The 21,418-nt window shown below is 43.6% G+C and overlaps 1 protein-coding gene across 14 annotated transcripts in view; it reads right to left on the bottom strand.

Annotated features, from left to right (window-relative positions):
* Positions 1–21,418, bottom strand: part of CELF4 (CUGBP Elav-like family member 4) — an 885,136-nt gene that overhangs the window by 15,035 nt on the left and 848,683 nt on the right. For 13 of the 14 annotated variants that reach the window (XM_030567118.1, XM_030567122.1, XM_030567119.1 and 10 more), the window contains exon 12: positions 16,789–16,955. In XM_030567118.1, coding sequence (XP_030422978.1) covers positions 16,828–16,955 — 128 coding nt within the window. In that variant the 3' untranslated portion in view covers positions 16,789–16,827. Of the gene's footprint in view, positions 1–7,812; positions 7,992–16,788; positions 16,956–21,418 lie in introns of those variants that run through there. The other variant, XM_030567123.1, reaches the window with a different exon arrangement.

Genomic DNA, 21,418 nt, shown 5'->3' with positions numbered 1-21,418 from the left:
CATAGCTCCATTAAGGGCTGATTTATACTCGTTGATGATCTGGCCCAACATATACCGACACCTTCAGTGGTTGCTATTCAGACCAGCAAATTCTAGTGCACATGGGTGGAGAGATTCTCCTCAGTTTTGTTCTCAGTTACATACAGGAGTTGGTTCAAGAAGTCACCACAGTGGAGTGCCTATATAACAGTGACCACAATATAATTAAGTTGAGCAGTCTTGAGAGAGGAAAGGTACCACATACAAGCGTGGTGTCACCAAACTTTCAAAAGAGGAACTTGAAAAAAATAAATCACAAGGATGCTCAATTACAAAGGCTCTAAAAGCAGCAAAGAGTCCTGTGGCACCTTATAGGCTAACAGACGTATTGGAGCATGAGCTTGCATCTGACAAAGTGGCTATTCACCCATGAAAGCTCATGCTTCAATACGCCTGTTAGTCTATGGGTACGTCTTCACTACCCGCCATATCGGCGGGTAGCAATCGATTGCTCGGGGATTGATATATCGCATCTCATCTAGACGCGATATATCGATCCCCGAACGCGCTTATATCGATTCCGTTACTCCGCCAACCCGAACGGAGTTGTGGAATCAACAGGGGGAGCTGCGGACATCGATCCTGCGCCATGAGGACAGTGAGTAATTCGATCTTAGATACTTCGACTCCAGCTACGTTATTCACGTAGCTGAAGTTGCGTATCTAAGATCGATTTTCCCCCGTAGTGTAGACCAGCCCTATAAGGTGCCACAGGACTTGTTGCTGCTTTTACAGATCCAGACTAGCATGGCTACCCCTCTGATAAAAGGTTCTAAACCAAATCAAAAGAAATTAAAATCCCTAGATTTGACTACAGAAATGGAAGGGCCCTCCTGGTTATAGAGTCTAGTTCCCTGCTAGCACAGGCAATCTCCATCATATAATAGGAACCCTGTTTGGAATGTTACAGACATTTCAAGAATTTACTCCCCAAAATCTAATTTCCAAAACATTTGAAGAAAAAGGGGGAAAAAAAGGCTTTTTTGCCCTGCTTCCTCCCACCCCAACATACAGTCCGCTATGAAACAGCAACGTGTGACATGTAAGGAGGAAAGGAGCTTTCTCATGTAAGCACAGAGGAGAAAACAGAGCATGAAAAGCACATACTTATTGTATTTCACAGACAACAATGAAATGCAAAGTTTGAACATGAGTGGAGCGCTTCCTCAGAGATGGGTGAAGAAAAAGTTTTATCCAGCAACCTGAGTTAAATTTTAGCTGACTTACAGCCCATGGTTTGCATGGGCTATAAAACAATCTGGCCCACTCTGTTTGACAGTGCTTAAAAATCAGGAATAGTCTAGTCTCTTTCTTTTGGGGGGGGGGGAATGCAGCCTTTTAAAAAAGGTTTTGGCTTTTTTTTACAGAATTCTACAGCCATGATCTGATGACCTGATCCAAAACTCACTGAACTCAATGACATGATGTCTGTTGGCTTAACTGAGCAATGAATCAGGCCTTAAAGATCACAACAGTGATCACATTATTGCTGTAGTGATTTTAATAAGGGTGGGACAGCCTTGAAAAATCCTGTGCCTGAACTCACTATGGGAGAAGGGTTTTTTTGGTTGTTTTTTTGTTGTTTTTTTTTTAATGAGCGATTTAAATATCATTTGTTTTTCATTGCTGGGGTAAAATACAGGGTAGCTGGTAAATGTCCACCACAACTTTGCCAGGACCTGTGGTCAGTTTATGTCATGTGCATGTGGTGGGGAAGATCTCTAATTTTATTGGTTTGGTCCTATACTTGCAATAGGAGGGGGAACCACGCCCAGCAATGAACAGGGAACCTGATTTCAAGCCATTGCCAGCTGAGTGTCTGGAGGAGCTCCAGGGATGGCCAAGGACGGAGCTCACACTTCAGAAATGGGTATATCACCTCTGTTAAAAGTGTGTTTCACTTAATCACAAGAATCCACTGGGATGTAAAAATGTCAATGCAGAGATGTTTTGAAAAGCCCATAGAATGGCCAGAACCCTGATGTTACATCCCAGTGAACTTTAGTAAATAACTAAAATACCCTTTAGCGTAATTTAGAATTGAAATGATAACTGGCCCAAGCTGGGCCTCAACTGGTGTTAACTGGTGTAGCTCCATTGACTTCACCCCCCCATTGACTTAGTGGAGTTGCCAATTTACTCTAGCTGAGGAGCTGGTTCCATTATCGAAATGGCTATTAACTTTCCGGGGCACGTGCACTCTGCTCTTATTCATTGTGCTGCTCAGTTGGGAACTACTTAACGGCTGCCATTCCAGTTCCCCCCTCTTGTTTACTGTTTGATCCAGTCTTACAGGAGGGTTGGGTGAAGCTCTGCTGAGTGTAAGAATGGAACCACTTGAAATAAAAGCTACCTTTTCCCCAACTATAGGGGTAAAGCTATCTGGGAGACACTGTTCACACCTGAAGTCTTCAGGTGTGTGCTACATCTGAATTAAATACTTCAGAGCCTGGAATATTGATATTCACTTGTAACCTGTCAAAGTTACCACTCTCATGAATAATTCAAATATGCAATTATTGCATTTGATATACCACTGGAAGCCACTCTGCGAATGAGAAACGGTTCTAGTGCAGCTGATTGTATGTGCCTTCCAAAACCATAAGGGCATCAGATGCTCATGTTGATGGAGGCTTCGTTGCATCATTCTTGCCAAGTCCCAGAGCAGAGTAAATTTCATGGAGTTTGTTGCCCTCCTTTCCTTTGTAGCTACTTTTTAAGCACTAGCAACTACAGCTCTGCAGTGGGACTGGGACCTGTGGGTCTGGCAGGACCCACTGCCATAATAGTAGGACTGGGTAAAATGTACATTGTTGCTGGTAGGATCAGTGGGCAAAACCACCAGACTGCAGTAATATGCTAAATTGCTTGTCTTCATAGAATATCAGGGTTGGAAGGGACCTCAGGAGGTCATCTAGTCCAACCTCCTGCTCAAAGCAGGGCTAATCCCCAGACAGACTTTTGCCCTAGATCCCTAAATGGCCCCCTTAAGGGTTGAACTCACAATGCTGGGTTTAGAAACCCACTGCTCAAACCACTGAGTTATCCCCCACCCCATAGAATTTCAGCGATGTCAAGCAACTATTTTTAATACTTAAGTGTAAGCAAGGGATAGAAAGAGACTTAATGTCTATTATAACAGGAGCTAAAACATATTTTACATGATTTAACAAGATTTGTGATAAAATTGTGTCTGAATTCTGTTTATATATATAATATATTAACTGACTGTGATTTTTTTTAGTAGCATGGGGGAATTTTTCTGTCTTGTGGGATTGGTGGGATCTCTGATTTTTGTGGCTGGGAGAGGGATAAAAGTGCAAGAAACAAGGCGGGAGCAGGTGGGACAGGGACAGAATTTTTAAAATAGTCCCACGCAGGGCTCTCCTAGCACCCACCATATACTGTTTCACGGTCTGGTTCTGCAGTAACTCTGAAGAACTTCCTGATGGCCATAATAAGATCTGGCCATTTTCAGCCTGCCAAAATGTGCTGTGAATTGACTGGAGCGATGTAAGTCACAAGTGGACCTGGAATCCTTTAAACGTTGACTTTATTATGAGTTTCAGGTTGTCCACATTACTGCCCCTGCTAATTCACTTTTCTTTAGGACCAGCGCACAGTGCCCTGGCCTTGGCATGTATTGTCAATATCACACTTTAGTTGACAAAAATAATGTTTGTGATGGAGATACTGTTATATTTCTGGAACCAGCAGAGAAGGAGATAGACAGGCAGAGGGAACTGATAGACATACAGCTGTCTGCTGTGGTGGATTTATGGTTCCGGCTGCAACACTAACATGAAAGTGAGGCTTTGCACTGGGGAGGGGCTCAAACTTTTAAAGGGACAGGACATCATATTCCGAAACCTTACTTTAAAAAACTTTCCAAACACATATACATTATCGTTTACATGGCTAACATGGAACACTATATAACCCAACTGAAAGTTGTGTGGACTACTGCAGACTCTTAAATTGCAAGGTATTATTCTGCCCCGGAATAGCAACTCACTAACTAAACAATTTTTAATTTCAGGCACACAACTGATTTTCTCACTCTTTTGGGCTAAATATGGTGATGGTGGTGCAGCAGTGTTATGAACAACAGGACACGTTGGTGGCAAGAAATCAGCTGGAGCTGGTGTAGAATCAACTGGATCTGATACCAATGTTTCTTCCACAAACTCATCAAAATTAGGAGTTGTAATGGAAGGAGACTCAATTGGAGGAACAGAAAGTCCTACTGGACCATCCCCAGAGTCTGGTACTAGTTGAGGCTGCAACTAGTCCATATGTTATTTCCAGAAAGAACCAGGTCCTGTTCATTTTACAAGTTTTCCAGGTACCCTGTTTACTCCACAACCATAGCTCCAAGTTCACACTAAGTCTCCAACTTGAAAAGAATGATGACAAGTCTCATGTTGACAATCCGCTTGCATAGCTTGGGATTTGGCTACCTTTGAGGCAACATCAGGATGTAGCAAGTTTCAATAGGTACACAAAGATTGCTCCAAGAAAAGAGTTGCAGGTGACTCTTAGATGGTAGCATGTGATGTGTTTGTGTAGACAAGCAAGAAATTGTCCAATTTCTGCTGATGACTCAGAATAGACTTGTTAACTTTTAAGGCACGTTTAAGTGTTTGTACAAAGAATTCCACTAGTCTGTTTGCAGCAGGATGGAAAGGAGCTGAGCATATGTGCTGAATTCCATTTGAAGCGAGGACCCTCTACAATTCTTCAGAACACAGTTGAGGTCCATTGTCACTCACCAGCTGTAACAGTAAGCCAAACTGGCCAAACAAGGTCTGAAGATGTCCAGTAGTAGCTGTAGTAGAAGTCATTCTGAAAACTTCTGGCCATTTTGACTATGACCAAAAACATATAATCTTCCAAAGGTCCAGCAAAGTCCATGTGAATACGTGTCTAAGGAGACTGAGGTCACAGCCCTGAGCTGGACCATGATCATGCTGAATTTGCTGATATGTAGCCTTCATTGGCATAATGCCAAGATAACCTTAGTGAAAAGCTTCGAAAACCTGAGATTGAAGTGATTTTGGAATGATCAGTCAAATTCACCATAAGATAAGACCGCGATTCACAGATAATTCATGTTGACATGACATTAATTGTGTAACCTGGGGATTTTTTTGATCCAACACTGTACCCGGAAGTACCATCCCCTTCACAAGAGAAAGTACATTATACATAGTAGTTTCATTGTTGTTGTCAATACTAGTGATGAGTACCCTACCCATCAAATTGAGATAGAACACTTTTTCTGAAGTTTCTTCGGGTCAACGAGAACTTTACCATGGTCAGCATGAAAGCCCATAAACATTCCCATGTTGAATCCTTTTATGGCACTGAAGAGTATAGGAATGAGCTGAAAATAGCGGTGCCCATTGTTGCATATGAGCAGCAGCTAATGATGAAATTCCACGTTTCAGTTCAAAAATGGAAAGTAATGGACGATGCTCCATCAGCAAGGTAAAATGTCTACTACACAGATAGCTATGCAACTTCCAAATTTTGAAGCTAATGCTGAGACAGCTTCTTGCTCTATTTGTGCATAGTTCTTCTCTGGAATAGTGAGTGTTCATGGGGTAAAGGCAATTGATTTCTCCACGTCATTAGAAAAAACTGTGAGAAAGATACACACACACTACATATGGTGAAGCACCACAAGCCAATTCCAGCGGTAGAGAAGCATCAATATGCATAAGAACTTCAGCTGATGTCAACAGTTTCTTGGCTTCCTTAAATGTACACTCTTCAGTAGGGCTGGATTTACACCTTACACAGCAACTTTAGCAACTGGATTTACACCAAGGCACATCAACTTTGGCGCCCCCACCCCTGCCTACAGTTGACCTTTGTGTTTTCTGTAAAAAATGAGAACTTTTAAGCCACTTTTAACTTTTAGGCGCCTCTAGGCATGTGCTTACTGTGCCTAAATGGCAATCCAGTCTTGCTCTTCAGACCATTTCCATTTTTAATTTTCTTGTAGGAGTTCAAGTAAAGGTGCCAATACCGTTACCAGATTAGGCAGAAAATCACCATAGTAAAGTAGTCCTAAGAATGAATGTATCTGGTGATGGCACTTAAAGAACAACCTTCTCTTTCTCTGGTGATTTCCTTAAACCCAAGGCATCCATTACACAAGGTGTTCAACTAAAGGTTTGAAAAATGTCACATTTGTCTGATGTACTCTGTCTATAGACTTCCAAATGCTGCAAGACAGGATACAAATTTTGAAGATGATCCTCTTGATCATTTCCTTTAACAAGGATGTCATCCAAATTGCACTTTGAACTCTATTCAGTCCCTTCAGAATCTCACCCTTGACTTTCTGGAACATGGCAGGTGCTGATGCAATACTGAAAGGCAACCTGTTGAAACAAAATACCTCTTTTCGTCTGTTGATTTGAAATATTTGTGAGATGCTGAATCAATCTCCATTTGTAGGTATGCATTGAGCAAATCCACTTTACTGGAACACTGTCCACAGCAAAGAATAGCAAACAAATCTTCAATATTAGGTGTTGGATACTGATCTGCACATAAAACTGAATTCAGTGTCACTTTAAATCTCCACAATTTCGGAATGACCCATCCTTCTTGATCAGTGGTATGATGTGTATAGCCCACTCACTGTGTGAACCCAGTGACAAGACTCCAATGTTCACTAAGAGGTTGAAAGCAGCTTCCACCAGAGGCTTCAGAGCATAAGGCACAACTCTGGGCTTGCAATACTTTGGCTGGCTGTCAGAGAACAGTGAGTTTTGCTGACATGTTGCTCATCTGTTCATATCCTTTTTCAAAAACTTTGGATGAACAGTATTTCTTGAAGAGTTGGCGGTGCTTTCATGATTGCCTTGATCTAGGTCCAGTTCACCTTGACCTTCTCAGGCTAAGATTTGCCAAATAATAGTGGATGCTTCCCTTCAATCATATGCAAGGGTAAAACAACTGACTGGACAGCTAGTTGAACTTTCACCTGCAATATTCCTTTTGGGACTAACTTTTCTTCTGTATAAGTCTTCAAAACTGTGACGATTCCTTCTAGGTGAATTTGAGACAAAGTCTAGTGATAGGTAGACACAGAAATCAGTGAACCAGCAGCTCCAGTATCAAGCTTCATGCTTGTAGGACATTCTTTGATCATGGGTATAGCCCAGATGCTATCTCTGACTCCAGCTTCTGATAACATGTGTAGTGTTAGGACTTGGTGAATTTTCAGAGTGGTAGCCGTGTTAGTCTATATCAGCAAAAAGAATGAGGAGTACTTGTGGCACCTTAGAGACTAACAAATTTATTTGAACATAAAGCTTTCATGAAAGCTTATGCTCAAATAAATTTGTTAGTCTCTAAGGTGCCACAAGTACTCCTCCTTCTTTTGACTTGGTCAGTGTCACTAGAGCACTTGTACTTTCCCACATTATGAATTCCTGACTTTGATCCTTTCTTAGGTTCAGTCATCACAGGTGTTGTCTTGGATATATGGTTATTCCGTGTTGCTGGTTGCTGAACTGTGTCCTTTCTTCTGGCACTTTCTTCAAATAATCTGACAAGCCCAGCGATTCTCCTCAGAGTGCGCAGTTTGCACACAACAGCCACATAGAAATTCCCCACATTTCCATGGTCTTCTGTCTCATTGATGTAGGAGGTAAACTCAGTTCACACTAAATTCCAGAGAATCCTTCTCTGTGGTCTCCATCACAACTGCCACTTCAGCAGCCTTCGTGAATGTGAGCACTGATACAGTCAGTAACTTCTTCTGGACCTGATCATTGCGTAATCCGTAGACTAATCAGTCATGCAGGGTGTCACTTAATGTTTGTCTGTTGATTATTTGTTAATGTGGTTCTGGGTGAATTAATAAATTGTTGGTTGGTTAAGAATAAGCAAGTGTCCTGATCTGAGCAATACTGTTCAGGTTGAAAGATGATCTGGAAAGAACCCAGTGTTAGACTAGTAAGCAAATGCTTCCTGGACCCAATCCTATTAGATTTTGTTATACATTAGCAAATCTAGTTTGTTAGATTTCAGCTTTAAAATCTAATGGGCACCCTGGCAAATTCATAAATTGACCCCCTTTTTCATGCTTATGCGCTCTAGTGGCTGGACCACATAGAAATTTGCTTCTGCCTTCAAGCTAATGGATCTGATCTGAGGCAGTAGAAGCTCATGTTTTTTAGATCTAGTGGCTCTGGGTTCAATTCATGAAGACGATCCCTCCAATCAGAGACAATGTTACAAGTTTTGGCCCATATGAGAATTTGGATGAACTTCCTCAGTTTCGTGGCTGTGACTAAACCCCCTTGGAGAGCCACCACCATTGGGGTTTTGTGGCTGTTCTTGAAAGTTTGTTAAGAGGTATTCGTGTCTATAGCAAGACCCTTGCCCAGTTTCGCTTGGGGTGACCAGTTGTGAAATGTACTAGCAAGCCTCAGAGAGGTTATTTCAGGGTATCAGTGCCAACTGGATCACAAGAGGGTGAGAACTGGGAAGCTGCTTTCAGATCTGTTGTTTACCTCCGTATTATCTAATATGGACACATTGAAAGACAAAGTTTTTAATGAGGAACTCTCTATAAAATAAAATGTTTGTTGTATTGCTTTATGTTGTTGTAGCACTCCCAAGACAAACAATATAGATGCTTTAGCAACCTATCTGGGCTCATTTAGGTGCAAACACAGCAATGCTTCTGAATAGCTGCCCTGTTTTTAAGAGGAACCAGTTCTAAATATTGCTGAATGGAATTTAGCCTTGACGCTATAATTACTGATTGTAATTTTTGAGCGGATGCAGCAATTAATTATTGTAGCTTTCCATCAATGCATTATATTGTGTGCCAATTTTAGTATAAGATTGGTATTGAATTTGCAGCTTGCAAAACAGAAATTAGTATTTTAAAATAATAAAGTGATTAGTAATTTGAAAGGACAGTTGGGTTAAAAAATGATAGGCCAAAAGAGAAAATATATTTCTTTACCAGTTTTACTAGCACCTTAGATAATTAAAACAGAGAGAATTAGTCCCTCTTAGTCAATTTCACTTTCAGGTTCTCATGTGTTAACACAAACTTGGCTTGCAAACACACCGGGAGGGAATGTTTAATCCCAGTCATCACTGGAATTAGAAAAAGGAAGGAATTCCTGGAAACATTTTCATTGATCTAAGGTTTTTCCAATGCCCAATGTTAGGCCTTTCCGAATGAAGCTTCATTGAAATAAGCTTTGCTCAACTGCGTTAAGATTGGAGTTATTGCATTAACATAATCACACCAGTGCAACTTTATGTAATTTAGGCAAATCTTAAATGATGACTAAGGGATGGATAAGATAACAGTCTGTACAGGAGGGAAAGGAATTGGTTATTATGGGCCTAGACGGTATAACTACAAGTAATGGGATTAGATTGTACTAAGCAACATTTAGGTGGATTATCACGATTAACGTCCTAACAAACAGCTGTAAGATCAATGAGAGTGTGGAATACTCTCTTAAAGGAAGTGGTACAAGCCTCATCACTTGGGACATTTAAAGGTAGATTGGACAAATGAAAATTCAGTCAAAACTGCAGTTTCATGGAATCATAGAATTGTAGGACTGGAAGGAAACTCAAGAGGTCATCTGATCCAGTCACCAGCACTGAGGCAGGATTTAATATTATTTAGACCATCCCTTACAGGTGTTTGTCCAACCTGCTCTTAAAAACCTCCAATGACGGAGATTCCACAACCTCCCTAGGTAATTTGTTCTGGTGCTTAACTATCCTGACACTTAGGAATTTTTCCTAATGTCTAACCTAAATTGCCCTTGTCGCAATTTACACCCATTGCTTCTTGGCCTGTCCTCTGGGGTTAAGAAGAACAATTTATCACTCTCCTCTTTACAACTGAAGTAATCTGAAGTGACAAACAGAGTTGGTCAAAAATTTTCCATCAAAACTTTTTTTCAGTGGAAAAATTGGGTTTTTGACTAAACAAACATTTCTGCAGATAGCGTCTGCTTTCCTCAAACTGTTTTTCCTGGAGAAGTGAAAACTGAACAGTTTTGTCTGGACACCAAAACATTTTGTTGGGGGGTGGTGTGTTGGTTTTTTGATAAAAAGTTGAAGTTTCCTGCAGAATGCCCCCCTTTTCTGCCTTAGCTCTGACCACAAGCATCAACTAGACAGTTTGCGAGTCTGAACCGTCCCAGCCATCTGTATTTCCCCTGGTATATCAGATGGGGCAGAATGATCCCAACAGTGCATTTGCCAATGCTTTGCTGACAGGGTTCTTCTTCACTTCCCTCTGGAGACTACTCCACTGCCAACACAGTATCAGCATTGGTAAGTTTTTTCTTGCTACTCCATCAACACTTACTTTTGCTCAGTTTCACAGCGTTACTCCTGGCTGGCCCACTCTAATCAAACCCTTTTCATCTTGGGCATTAATAATATTCCCAGCAGAGGAGGCTACAAGATGGTCAATAACAGTTTGCTGATGATTAATCACCACAATGAAGCCACGCTGTGGTAATGGACAGATTCTCCAGTCATATGTACAGCTCTGGGTAACTGCTTTGCTGAGTTAGGGTAAAATTCACCCCGTGCAGAGGGCCAGCATGAGTCCTATGCACCAATTAATCAACCCTGGTCTTATTTGGGACTTAAGAGGTAAAATGGTTGTGTGTTAGTTCTTTACACAGAGCTGAGTATCACCACTAGCGACCTGACAGGGCTGCTACACTAGGGCTGTATGAATGAGGGAGACTTACAAAAAACCCAAATCTTGGTGACATATAAAATATCCCATGGAAAAAAACAGAGAGCAAAATCCTGCTTCACAAGAGGAAGATGCTGTACTTTAAAAACTGCCTGTGAATTAAGTGAGACATCCCTGTCCATACAAAGGATACATGGCAGGTCTGATGGGTTCACCTTGTAGTGTGATGGGTATAATACGGGGGATATCAAGACTTCCTTTCTCCTCACCCTTTGTCTGTCTTGTCTATTTAGACTGTAAGTTCTTGGGGCAGGAATGGTCTCTTACTATGTATTTGTACAGAGCCTAGCACAACTGGGCCCTGATCTCAGTTGGGGTCTCCTGTATTGCCAACTTCAAGTGATTAAAAATTGCAACTCAGGCCTCAAAAATCATAAGTTTTTTTTACAATGACACATTTTGGGTACTTTTTCTTTGTCTTCAGGTTTCTAAGCCTGTAGGGTACACTCTGCTGAAGTTTCCTAGCTTTTCTCTGCAACTATGAGGGCTAGAAATGTACTTAAAAGCAATACAACCCCTCCAACACACAAACAAACAAACAAATGAACAATCTCCATCCCCCAAAATGGAGATTCTCATATAATCACAGGACTCCCGGAGCTGGGGCTTTACCTAAGACCAAATATTGTGAGATTTGTGATGCAATTATGAGTGATGGTAACCTTGAGGATCAGGCCTCTAGGCAGTGTTGAACTGTTACTATTTCTCCTAACTTACTATGGCTAGGGCAATGGGAGGTGCAGGTGAGGCTAGTCTGTGTCCACATGTCTGTGGCTGGATAATATGGAGCAGACACTGCTCTCACTATTATCAATGTGCCAGCAATGGCTATGTAGAGTTATATTCTAGCTCATACATTTGTCCCTTAGGTACTGTAATTTGCACCTATAATTTTGCGGTAATCTACAGTACACTGGTGCTCCTAAGAATGGGCACCCATGTGAGTAGCAGATTCTACTACTTATTTTTTTCATTATTTCATGCATTTACTATCTGACAGACACAGAAAGTATCTCAGCCTCCCATTCCGAAGGGGAGATTTGTAATAGAATATATTGATTTTGGCCTCAAATGATCCTCTTCTATTTCTTTTGCTTTCTTTCCCCTCTTCCTCTTGGTACACCCTTTTGTAATTAGAAAGAAAGGAGAGAACAGAAGGCAGCCATTTTGGAAGTATTCTGCCATATGAATCCTTCTGGGTTTTGCTCACTGCAGCTTGTGATTTTATCTGCCACAGCACAGCAATTTTTTTTTTCGTGTTTGGCAGCTACTTTAGAGCATTAGTGAGGAAAACCAAGGACTTTAAATCAATGTGGCCTAAACCAAACTGGGTCATAAAAGGGAGATTAGATAAAACATGAATCCAGAATGAAAGAGAGGATTTTTTTTTTTTTGGAGGGGAGGGGGAAAAAGAAAAGATTCTTCTGTTATCCTATCAGGCTGGATTTAGCTCACATGTATTCTGGCAACCTCCTGATTTCATAAAGGAGGCCAATAAAACAAATGTTTCCCCTGGAAAGGCGCCAATTCAGAAAGGTTCTTAAGCACATGCCCAATTTAAAGCACGTGTAGCTGCACTGAAGTCAATGAGGTGACTTATGCGCTTAAAGCTAGGTGTAAAATTAAGTATCTTAATGAACTGAGTCTGAAAACACCCGTTACCCAGGCTATTATATAATGTTCTGTCAGTTCAGTGTGTTGGTTACCTTTGCAGTATCTATCTATCTTTGCCTCCCTGGCTTTTGGTCCCCATCATGGATGTCTTTAGGAACCTTGTTTCTACATACGGATTGACCTCCAATGAGCATGCTTAACTGATGGTATCTCTTATTCCCCCTGTAGCAGAGATGGGCTGAAAACAGGATCTGAATGCCTCTGAATCTCCACGACACCTCCTGGTCTCCATGACAGCTCCTGGTCTTCCCCATTCTTGCTTGCCAAACTACCACCTTCATTTCATTCCAACCCCTCCCCAAGATGCACTTCTTCAATGATCACAGGGGGCCCCATTCTCAGAAAGGCAGCCTTCCTTTCCACCTGTGCCCACCTGCAATTCAACCACAGCTGCATATGAGGCAGACACAGGTGCAAGTCACTCATGTCTGCACCTGCTTTTCTTTCTGTTACACTTGCAATTTTACACCTAAATTGTCCAGTGCAAACTTCTCCTGCTACAACGGAGCTGGCCCTCAGCTCTGTCAACATGTACACCAAGGAATGATGCAATTAGAAAATAATGGTTGTTTGTTTATTTAGGAGTCATCCAATCAGGATGAGGCCCCCACTGTGCTGGGCACCACACACCCCTATAATTACAGGCGCTATAGGCAGAGGGTGGAGCAGATTGGATGGCGCTGGAATGGGTTCCCGAGGGAGATGGTCGAATCTCCATCCTTAGAGGTTTTTAAGATCAGGCTTAACGAAGCCCTGGCTGGGATGATTTAGTTGGAGATTGGTCCTGCTTTGAGCAGGGGATGGGACTAGATGACCTCCTGAGGTCCCTTCCAACCCTGATATTCCATGATTCTATGATTCTAACAGCTGACACTGTTTTACTGAAAACCCTGAGAGAAGCTCAGTTAAAACCTGGACTGCTTGGGAGGCTAAGGTACTCAGCAATTAGAATACTCTGTGCAGAATAGTTGCTTCTGCTCCACAGAAGCCAGGGCAGAAAATAAGCTCTGAAGGACAAGCAGATTTCTGACACCAGCTTGTTTCTCATGACTAGACAATTACTTTTTGTATAATTTATTAGTAAAAACCACTTGCCATACCCAGGAGCAGCCCTCTTATAATAAGTCAATGTATGCAGCTCAGCGCTCATGATTAGTCTTATCACGACAAACCAGTGTGTGCTTAAGAGCCACCCTACAATAACAAGCCAGCATGTACAGCCCGGGGCCCATGATTCACCTATAACAAAGAAGTGTGTACAGCTCAGCACTCAGAGATACCCTACAATTCTAAGCCAGAGTGCAGCGCTCAGCATTCAAGGCGAGATTTTCAAAACTCAGCGGCACCTGCACTCCTAAATCTCTTCGATGCAATGGAAAATGTCTTAGGAGCACGGGTGTACTGTGTTAAGAAATTAGCCTGCATGCCTCCAGCACCTGCAATAAGAAGCCAGCATGTGCACAGGATGATGAAGCAAAAAAGCATTTGGATATGGAAACATATTTCAGTTTCAAGCTTCCAAGAGGCCTTGTCATAAGCAAGGAAAAGAAAAGGTATTTTAAAAAGGGTGGAAGAATACTTTGGCTATCATCTGTGTCTAAATGTATACAAAGGAGATCCTAGATTACTGAGACTGCATTTTTCTTGAGCCATTATCGCTCTGAGAGAGTCAAATGATCAGTGTGAAATTAACATGTTCAACTAATGCATTTATGGAGAGGGAGTTCTTTAATCCACTTCATGTCTTGCCTCCAGTGCATTGATTGTAGAGGGAACAGAGTTTTGCCACGAAGATTAGAATCAGGTACTTTCAGTGATACTCTGCATATCAATTAAAGATGGGAAACTGGGACTAGAACACCCTGGAAGTTTGGGGAAGGTCAAATCTGGGCAAATGATGGATGACCTCTAATTCTGTGATGGCCTGAATCAAAATCTTAAATCCTCAAACCCCCAAATGTTGGAAAAGTTTGGAAATCCAAAACGAATCTTTGCAGTCCAGGTACATCTCTGGTACTGGCCTTCTAACAGAACTTGCATATAGCTTTAACTATGGAATGGCTGGCTACCCCATCTCCATAATAAGCCACTCATCCATATATATTTTCCTAGGAACTGGGAAACCAGCCAATGCATAACATTTTGGGACCAGCAGGAGAGAGGCTGAGTAGAGATATGGACGGTCATCAGGAAGAAGAGCAATATCCACTCACCAGATTGAGGACAATGGTTTCTACCTTACTGTGTGCTGACACACTGTAACTTGCTAAACCATACACCATGCCATGCCCTTTTTGGAAAGGGATGCCTCTGGCTTTTGAAGATAGGAACTGAACTATCATCAGTGATGTCTCAATGCCACCATGCTATGCAGTCGCCATCAGAAATACCAGTGTTCTACCAATGCAGCACTAGGCTGACTGCTTCTGCACCACCTATCAGCATGCGTTTCACCCTCGGTAGCTAAATGGTAGGGCACTATTAGTGTAGTAATGGCATCACTTTGCATTGGAGATGAGAACCAGCTGTTGCAGGGACAGAATGTATAAATTTTCAAAAGCACCTAAGTGATTTAGGATCTACTTCCCATTTTCAAAAACCACGTATGGCTCAGATCCTTCTATATTTAGGTGCCTAACTCCCACTGAAATAAATAAATGGGAATTAGGTGCCCAAATACCCTTGAGGATCTTGGTCTTAGAAGCCTCCGTCACATTAAAAATTCTCAGCACGTATGGGTATAGCTACACTGCACACTGGGGTATGGTGATACAGGGATAAGAGCCCTGCAGCATGGCCACCGTTGACTCAGGTCAGCTGACTCAGGCTCGTGGGGACTGGGCTATGAGGCTAAAAATTGCTGGCAGACATCTGGGCTCAGGCTGGATCCCAAGCTATGGGACTCCTCACTCACAGGGTCCCAGAGCTCAGTCTCCAGGCCAAGCCTGAATGTCTACACATCAATTTTTAGCCCCATGGCCCAATTCCATGTCAGCTGACCCGGGCCAGCTGGTTTTTTTTTATCCCTGTGTAGATGAAACCTAAGCCTGGGTTCTGACTCAGGTTTGAACCCAAGCCCTGCATCCATACACACACAAATTAGTCTAACTCAGGTCAGCAAGCACTCAGGACCCAAGTCATATAACCTCCACTGAGGGGGTGGTTCAGAACCCAAGTCCTGCTGTAACTTAGGTCCATGCCTGAGTGGACACAGCTCAAGCCAGAAGGTCTGCTTAGGGCAGTGTGGAGGTGTTAACATGGCTCTGAGACCCCCGGGTCCAGCAGTTGTAAATCCAAGTTTACAATGCGAAGTGGATGACCACGTGCAGGCTTGGAAGAGGACAGTCCACTAGCCTGGGTCCCATAGATCCATGTTTACCAGGCAGTGTAGACATATCCTACATGACTTTTGAAAATGGGACACTTAGGATCTTTTGAAAAGTTTACCCAAAGCCTAGACTCCATTTTTCTGCAAGGGGCAGGCTTAAATTCCACCAAAACAAGTGAGTTGTGCTGATATTTTGGGCACTGCTGTATGTACTTAGAAATTCCCTTAGAGTACCAAGTTTGCTGCCTCCCAACAGCAAACAATTTACTGTCCATGAGGCTAAGCTTGACGTCATTGTTCCGTTTTTAACCAAGTCCTCACTCCAGCAAAGCTCCTGTTGGCTTCAGTGGGAGTTTTATCCAAGTAAGGAATTAACAGAAGCTGAGTGAGAACATGAGCATTAATTCCTTTATCCATTTCTCTAGTTTAGCAAGGAGGATATTAGGGGATATTTAGGTGTCAAGGAGACCTATTTCCAGGAACTTGTCATGCTGAGATGAAACTGGGTATGAACTATACTATATGAAGAATGCTTTGGAACATTTGTAACACGGAGCTACTGCTCTATACGCCAGACTGGTCTAACTGCCTGGCATTAAGCTGCAGCCTGATTTCCATCTCTTAATTACAGGCCTTCTTTGGCCTCAGAATCCTTTCTATGGCTGAGCAGGTGATGGGAACAACTTCTAGCCTCCCTAGTGGTCAGAAAGACTCATCACAGTCACATGATGCCACCGGGAGGAGAAAATTGTCCCTTCCCCCATTTAGCCTCTTTCTGCCTCTCTTTCTACCAAAGTGCACACACAACCAGTTCCGTGTGTGTGTGTGTGTGTGCGTGTGTATGTGTGTCGGCTCTAGCCAGAGGTCTAGTGGAAAAGATAGAAGCCAGAGAATAGCAGAACTAATCTTTAGGGTCCACAACACAGACTCTGTACGACAACAAGTGACATCCCCTCGCCCGTGCAGTTACCTGTGCTAGTCATGTGTATCCAGCGGTTCCCACAACTCTTCAGTAGGGGCGGTTAGCATCCTTCGGCCTCTTCAGCTGCACCTTCAGCCTCTTCATGCCAATCTGGAAACCATTCATAGCCTGGATGGCAGCCTGGGCACTGGCGGGGTTGTCAAAACTCACAAACCCTGTCAAAACACGAGGCAATGCAGGGGGTTTAATGAACTGAAGAGGGCTGCAGAACTACATGCAAGACCATGCAAGAATGAACGTGGGGTGGGGGCGAGGAAAGGCTTGGGGAGGTGGGTAGGAGGGAGGGTGAGGGGAAGATGGTTGCCAATGGGGTGGGTTGTTACAGATCACAGTGTCGGATCCAAAAGCAGTTCCAGACATCACACCACACAACGTCCAGGGTCCTGAGTGTTTGCACCCCAGCATTAATGCACGCAGCTCTGAGGCCAGGCCAGCTCTAACTGCGAGTTGGCACTTGTCATGAGTCATTTTCAAGGCACTTATTCTGTGTGTCTCTCTCCCAAGGCTGGGGTAAATCTGCTTCTACCACCCTTGATATTTCCCTCTTATCTTCTCTGCAGCGCCTTCTCCTCTCCCCGCTGCATTTATAAATGAGGGAACTTGATATGTCCATAACTACTTGCTTATAATGCCAAATTAAATACGGGGGAAACCCAATGACCTTCCCAGGCCAACCTGAGCTGGCTCATACCCTAGACCATCAGCACTAAAACCTTGAACAGTTACCACTTGAAGTGAAGGAGCAGCTCCATTAACTCCTAGCAGCAGTGGACTCTTATTCACACCTTTGAGGGAGGCAAACACCCCCACTTCCCTAATGGGGGTTACATGCGTAGCTCGGGTTACTTTGCACAGCAGCTGGACAGCACTGCGCTGTGCGAGCAGGCATGTAGAGCTCTCTGGGATGGGATCACCCTTAGTGACAGGACATGTAAATGGGGCAATTATAAGCGGCTCAGGGGACCACTTTGGGACCAGACGAGTGAGGGCAGGTCAGTTCCCAGCATGTTGAGACAGAGTCCGAGTGGAGATGCCACTAGCACAAGTCCATAGTGTGCTGGAAAAGCCACATTAGTTTGCATACTTGGAAATGAGTCTTATTTATTATTTTTTAGTGGCGGAGGGTGGAGCTTGTCATCGTGGCCTCACCCCCAATGGCTGGAGGCCATTATAACAACATGGATGCTAACGGGATTAGCTACTACTTGGGGTCCTACTTTAGATCTAGCAACAGAAACCCATGCTTCTGAAGACTGCTGGGAGTTCTGTCCTCCCGTCCGAGTGTGCATTTAGCTGGTGACTGTACTGTTCAGAGAAGCATGAGGCACCGCAACATGCAAGAAATGTCCCTCATGCTCCAGCAGTGAGCATCCTCACGTGATGACCACCTCCCCTGGGTCTGTGCATGGATGCTGTGGAACAACAGCCTGTGCTTCAGACAAAACCTTTTAGCCCTCTGTGGTCATCCTCCTACACAGGGCTCTGGCAGCACAACCATCCCTCGGAGTCCAGGGTCTGCTGACAAATAAGGTGAGCAAAGGAGCAGTTTTAGAACCCCCAAAAGCTAAGGCTGAGCCCTTCTGACAGACGCATGCCTGCCCCTGACAATGCAATGGAACTTGGTTCGCAGCCCTGCACCTCCATATGCTCGGAGTCCTCATCAGTGTCTGATCTAATCCCAGGTTATCAGCAAGGCTCACACGCTACAGGACTGAGTTCTTTCATGAATCACATACAGATGCACACACACAAACCAGTCTTAAACCCTCATGCTCTGCCTTTGGCTGTTAATGCAGCTCTGTGAGAGGCCAGGAAATGAAGTTACGGGTTACATCAAGGTGAGACGATATCCTAAGTCAGTGTGGTAGTCACATCTTCAAGTGGTAATGCTGGGTCAGCACATGGAAGTAACCTGGGCTCTCTTCCTCCGCGCTGAAGTCAGTAATCAGGTCTTTGTGGAGTTGTCCTTAGAGCATAGCACAGACGAGGGGTGTTCTGGTATTGCATTGGTGAAGATGAGAGCAAAGACCTTTGCTTGCCTCACATGGTAGGTCTCATTTTCTTGGCAGAAAACTGGAGCACGATGGTAGGTGAAACTCATGAAAGAGTCAATCAGATCTTGGATGTTTTGTTAGATAACAATTATCCTGCTCCTGGGCTCATGGATCAGCCAATACGAGGTCTGATAATGTGATGATCCTAGGTTGTGTTTGATTGGTTGACTGACTTGTCACTCAATAGGGCCCTGATCCTGCTGCCAATGAAGGAGCTAGCAAAGCTCCCATGGACTTCAGTGGAGCAGGAGCAGGCCCTGGGAGCTCCAGTGGGTGTATTTCCCAAGATCCCCAAGTTGAAATTGCTATTCACCTGGCCCATGTCTTTGAATGCAGCTCTTAATAAGAGCTGTTTTCCCCCAACTCTCTTCTAGACTCTCAAGGCTTTTACTCCAGTCATGAGAAGAACATGCCTCATTCAGAGATGGGCTGGTTTCAGCTGGGTAACTACCAACAGTCATGTGCTGACCTACTTCTGAATGTGGGGTTCCATCCCCCCAGCTGTCTCCCTTGCAAAATACTGTGTGCCCACCTTTTCCACAGCCCAGGACCCATCTGTCTAGGACTTACATCATGATGTTACAGGGGTGCTAATTAGTGGATGCCTGGTTAGGCACTCCTGAAGGTGGTGCCACAGGTGGGATTTAAACTCTCAAAGACAAGAAACTCCAGCTGCGTGTCAGCAAGATGCTCTATTGTGCTGCTTTTCTACAGAGGCAGTGGGATTTAGTGGGATTTGTTTTGTACCAGTACATCTATGCTAGAGCTTTACACTGGAGTAACGACACTGATGTAGTTACTTCACCGACAGTTTCTCTATTCTGGACAAGCTCAAAGACTTATGATGGTGCTACTAAGCCATAGCTTTTACAGGGGATATCTAAGGGTGACTACTCTGTGCATCACCACATGGAATACCAAATTATAACAGGTGGCACTTCCAAAGATGATAGAAAAGGTGGTCACTCACCATGTTGTAACACTCACCATGTTAGGGAAGAAAAGCAGGGAGAGGTACCTGGATGTTCTTTGGTATTGGGTATGTACCCTGGGCCAGGCTTAGGCTCTTTAGAATGTCCTTTTTTCAGACTTCTTTCATCATGGCACGAAAAATGCTCTGCTAGCCAGCAGCTGGTGTGGTATTTCCCAGGAGCAGAGAGCCAGCGTCTCCAGGCTGAAGGTGATCGTTTTGGCCGTGAGTGGCCTGATGTGCCTTGGAGGCTCTGATACATTCAGCTCTACACACCCTGTATTATTCCTGGGAAATGCTTTGCAGGCTGGTAAGGCAGTTACCTGGACTCCAAAGAGCAGAGATGCTCCGGTTCAACTTGAAAACTGAGATGCCACAGTGCTAGGCAATCGATTGTCAGACAGCAGTGACTACAGTGCAAATCCTTTTCTCTTTTCAGGTCAGATGCCTGCTAGTGGATTAGATAACTGCCACCTCATGCCATTTTTCTTCTAAGGAGACTTTGCAAGCAGGATAAAGACAATGAGCAACATTTTGCTCTCCATTATTCAAGGGTGAATCCAGAGTCACTCCACCAACTTCAGCAGATCTACTCCAGTTTTATACTGGCATCACTAAGAGGACAATTTTGCACAAAAATACAACTTAAACATTTTACTGAATGTCTTTAATTCTGGGGTCTTCTGCTATTGATTTTAAAGCACAACTTTAATGCACCACCCATTCCGGTAACACCCCCTATTTTTAACATCTCCTCTGCGTTGTGGTCTCCACTCTTGAAGAACAAAGAAAGAGACGGAGAGGTTAAAAAGCTTAAAGCAGTTTCTGTGCATCAGTTAATTAATAATCAGAGAAATATATGTACCAGTCTGTAGATGGTTGGTAGGAGGACAAGATTTTGTGATAAATCTATTTTATGTTTTTTTTCAGGGATTATGTAAAAAGGCTGCTCTAATAAATGATTTACCAAGGTAGTGAAGGATCAAGAAATTTGCTAGGACTGCAGCTTGGGGTGTTTAATCTCCCTTGTTCTGCACTTCTTCTTAGCATATGTGCAACGTGCCTCAAGTGGCACGTGATCAGGATTCATCACCAAATTTGATCCGCTGGTTGGATCATTAGCCCGGCCCAGACTGGGTACTGACGGGGAGTGCGATGTGAACACTGATCCATGCCTCCCTGTTTTGCACTGCACTTCCAAAAAGTTGTCAACAACAAAGTCCATGGCTTCTCCTGACCCCCCTCTCCTGCCCTGACTGTGACATGAACAGTGGGCAGCAAAAAGGACAGAATAATGAGGAGCTGGATTTTCCCAATCCCCCATTTCTTCCTCTGGCTGCCGCTTCAGGCTGCAGAAAGCTGCAACTCTTAGGTGCTCTCAGGGCACAGCATGCCTTTCCCACCACAGAAACATGGTCTTGGATGGGTTGCATCGCCGTGGGGCTCTAAGAAGGTTGCTTCCTGACTGCTCTTTCATTTAAACCACCCCAGATGGGGAGTGAGGAGAATGGGGAAGAGCAGATCACATGGCTATGTCAGAGGTGTACTTGAAGGCTGCTTGGCTCCCCAGAAAAATTCAGCCTTGATCCTGTAG

This window comes from Gopherus evgoodei, chromosome 6 (assembly GCF_007399415.2).
Source record: "Gopherus evgoodei ecotype Sinaloan lineage chromosome 6, rGopEvg1_v1.p, whole genome shotgun sequence".
NCBI lineage: Eukaryota > Metazoa > Chordata > Testudines > Testudinidae > Gopherus > Gopherus evgoodei.
The sequence above is the reverse complement of the archived record's forward strand: the minus strand, read 5'-3'. Positions and strand labels throughout refer to the sequence as shown.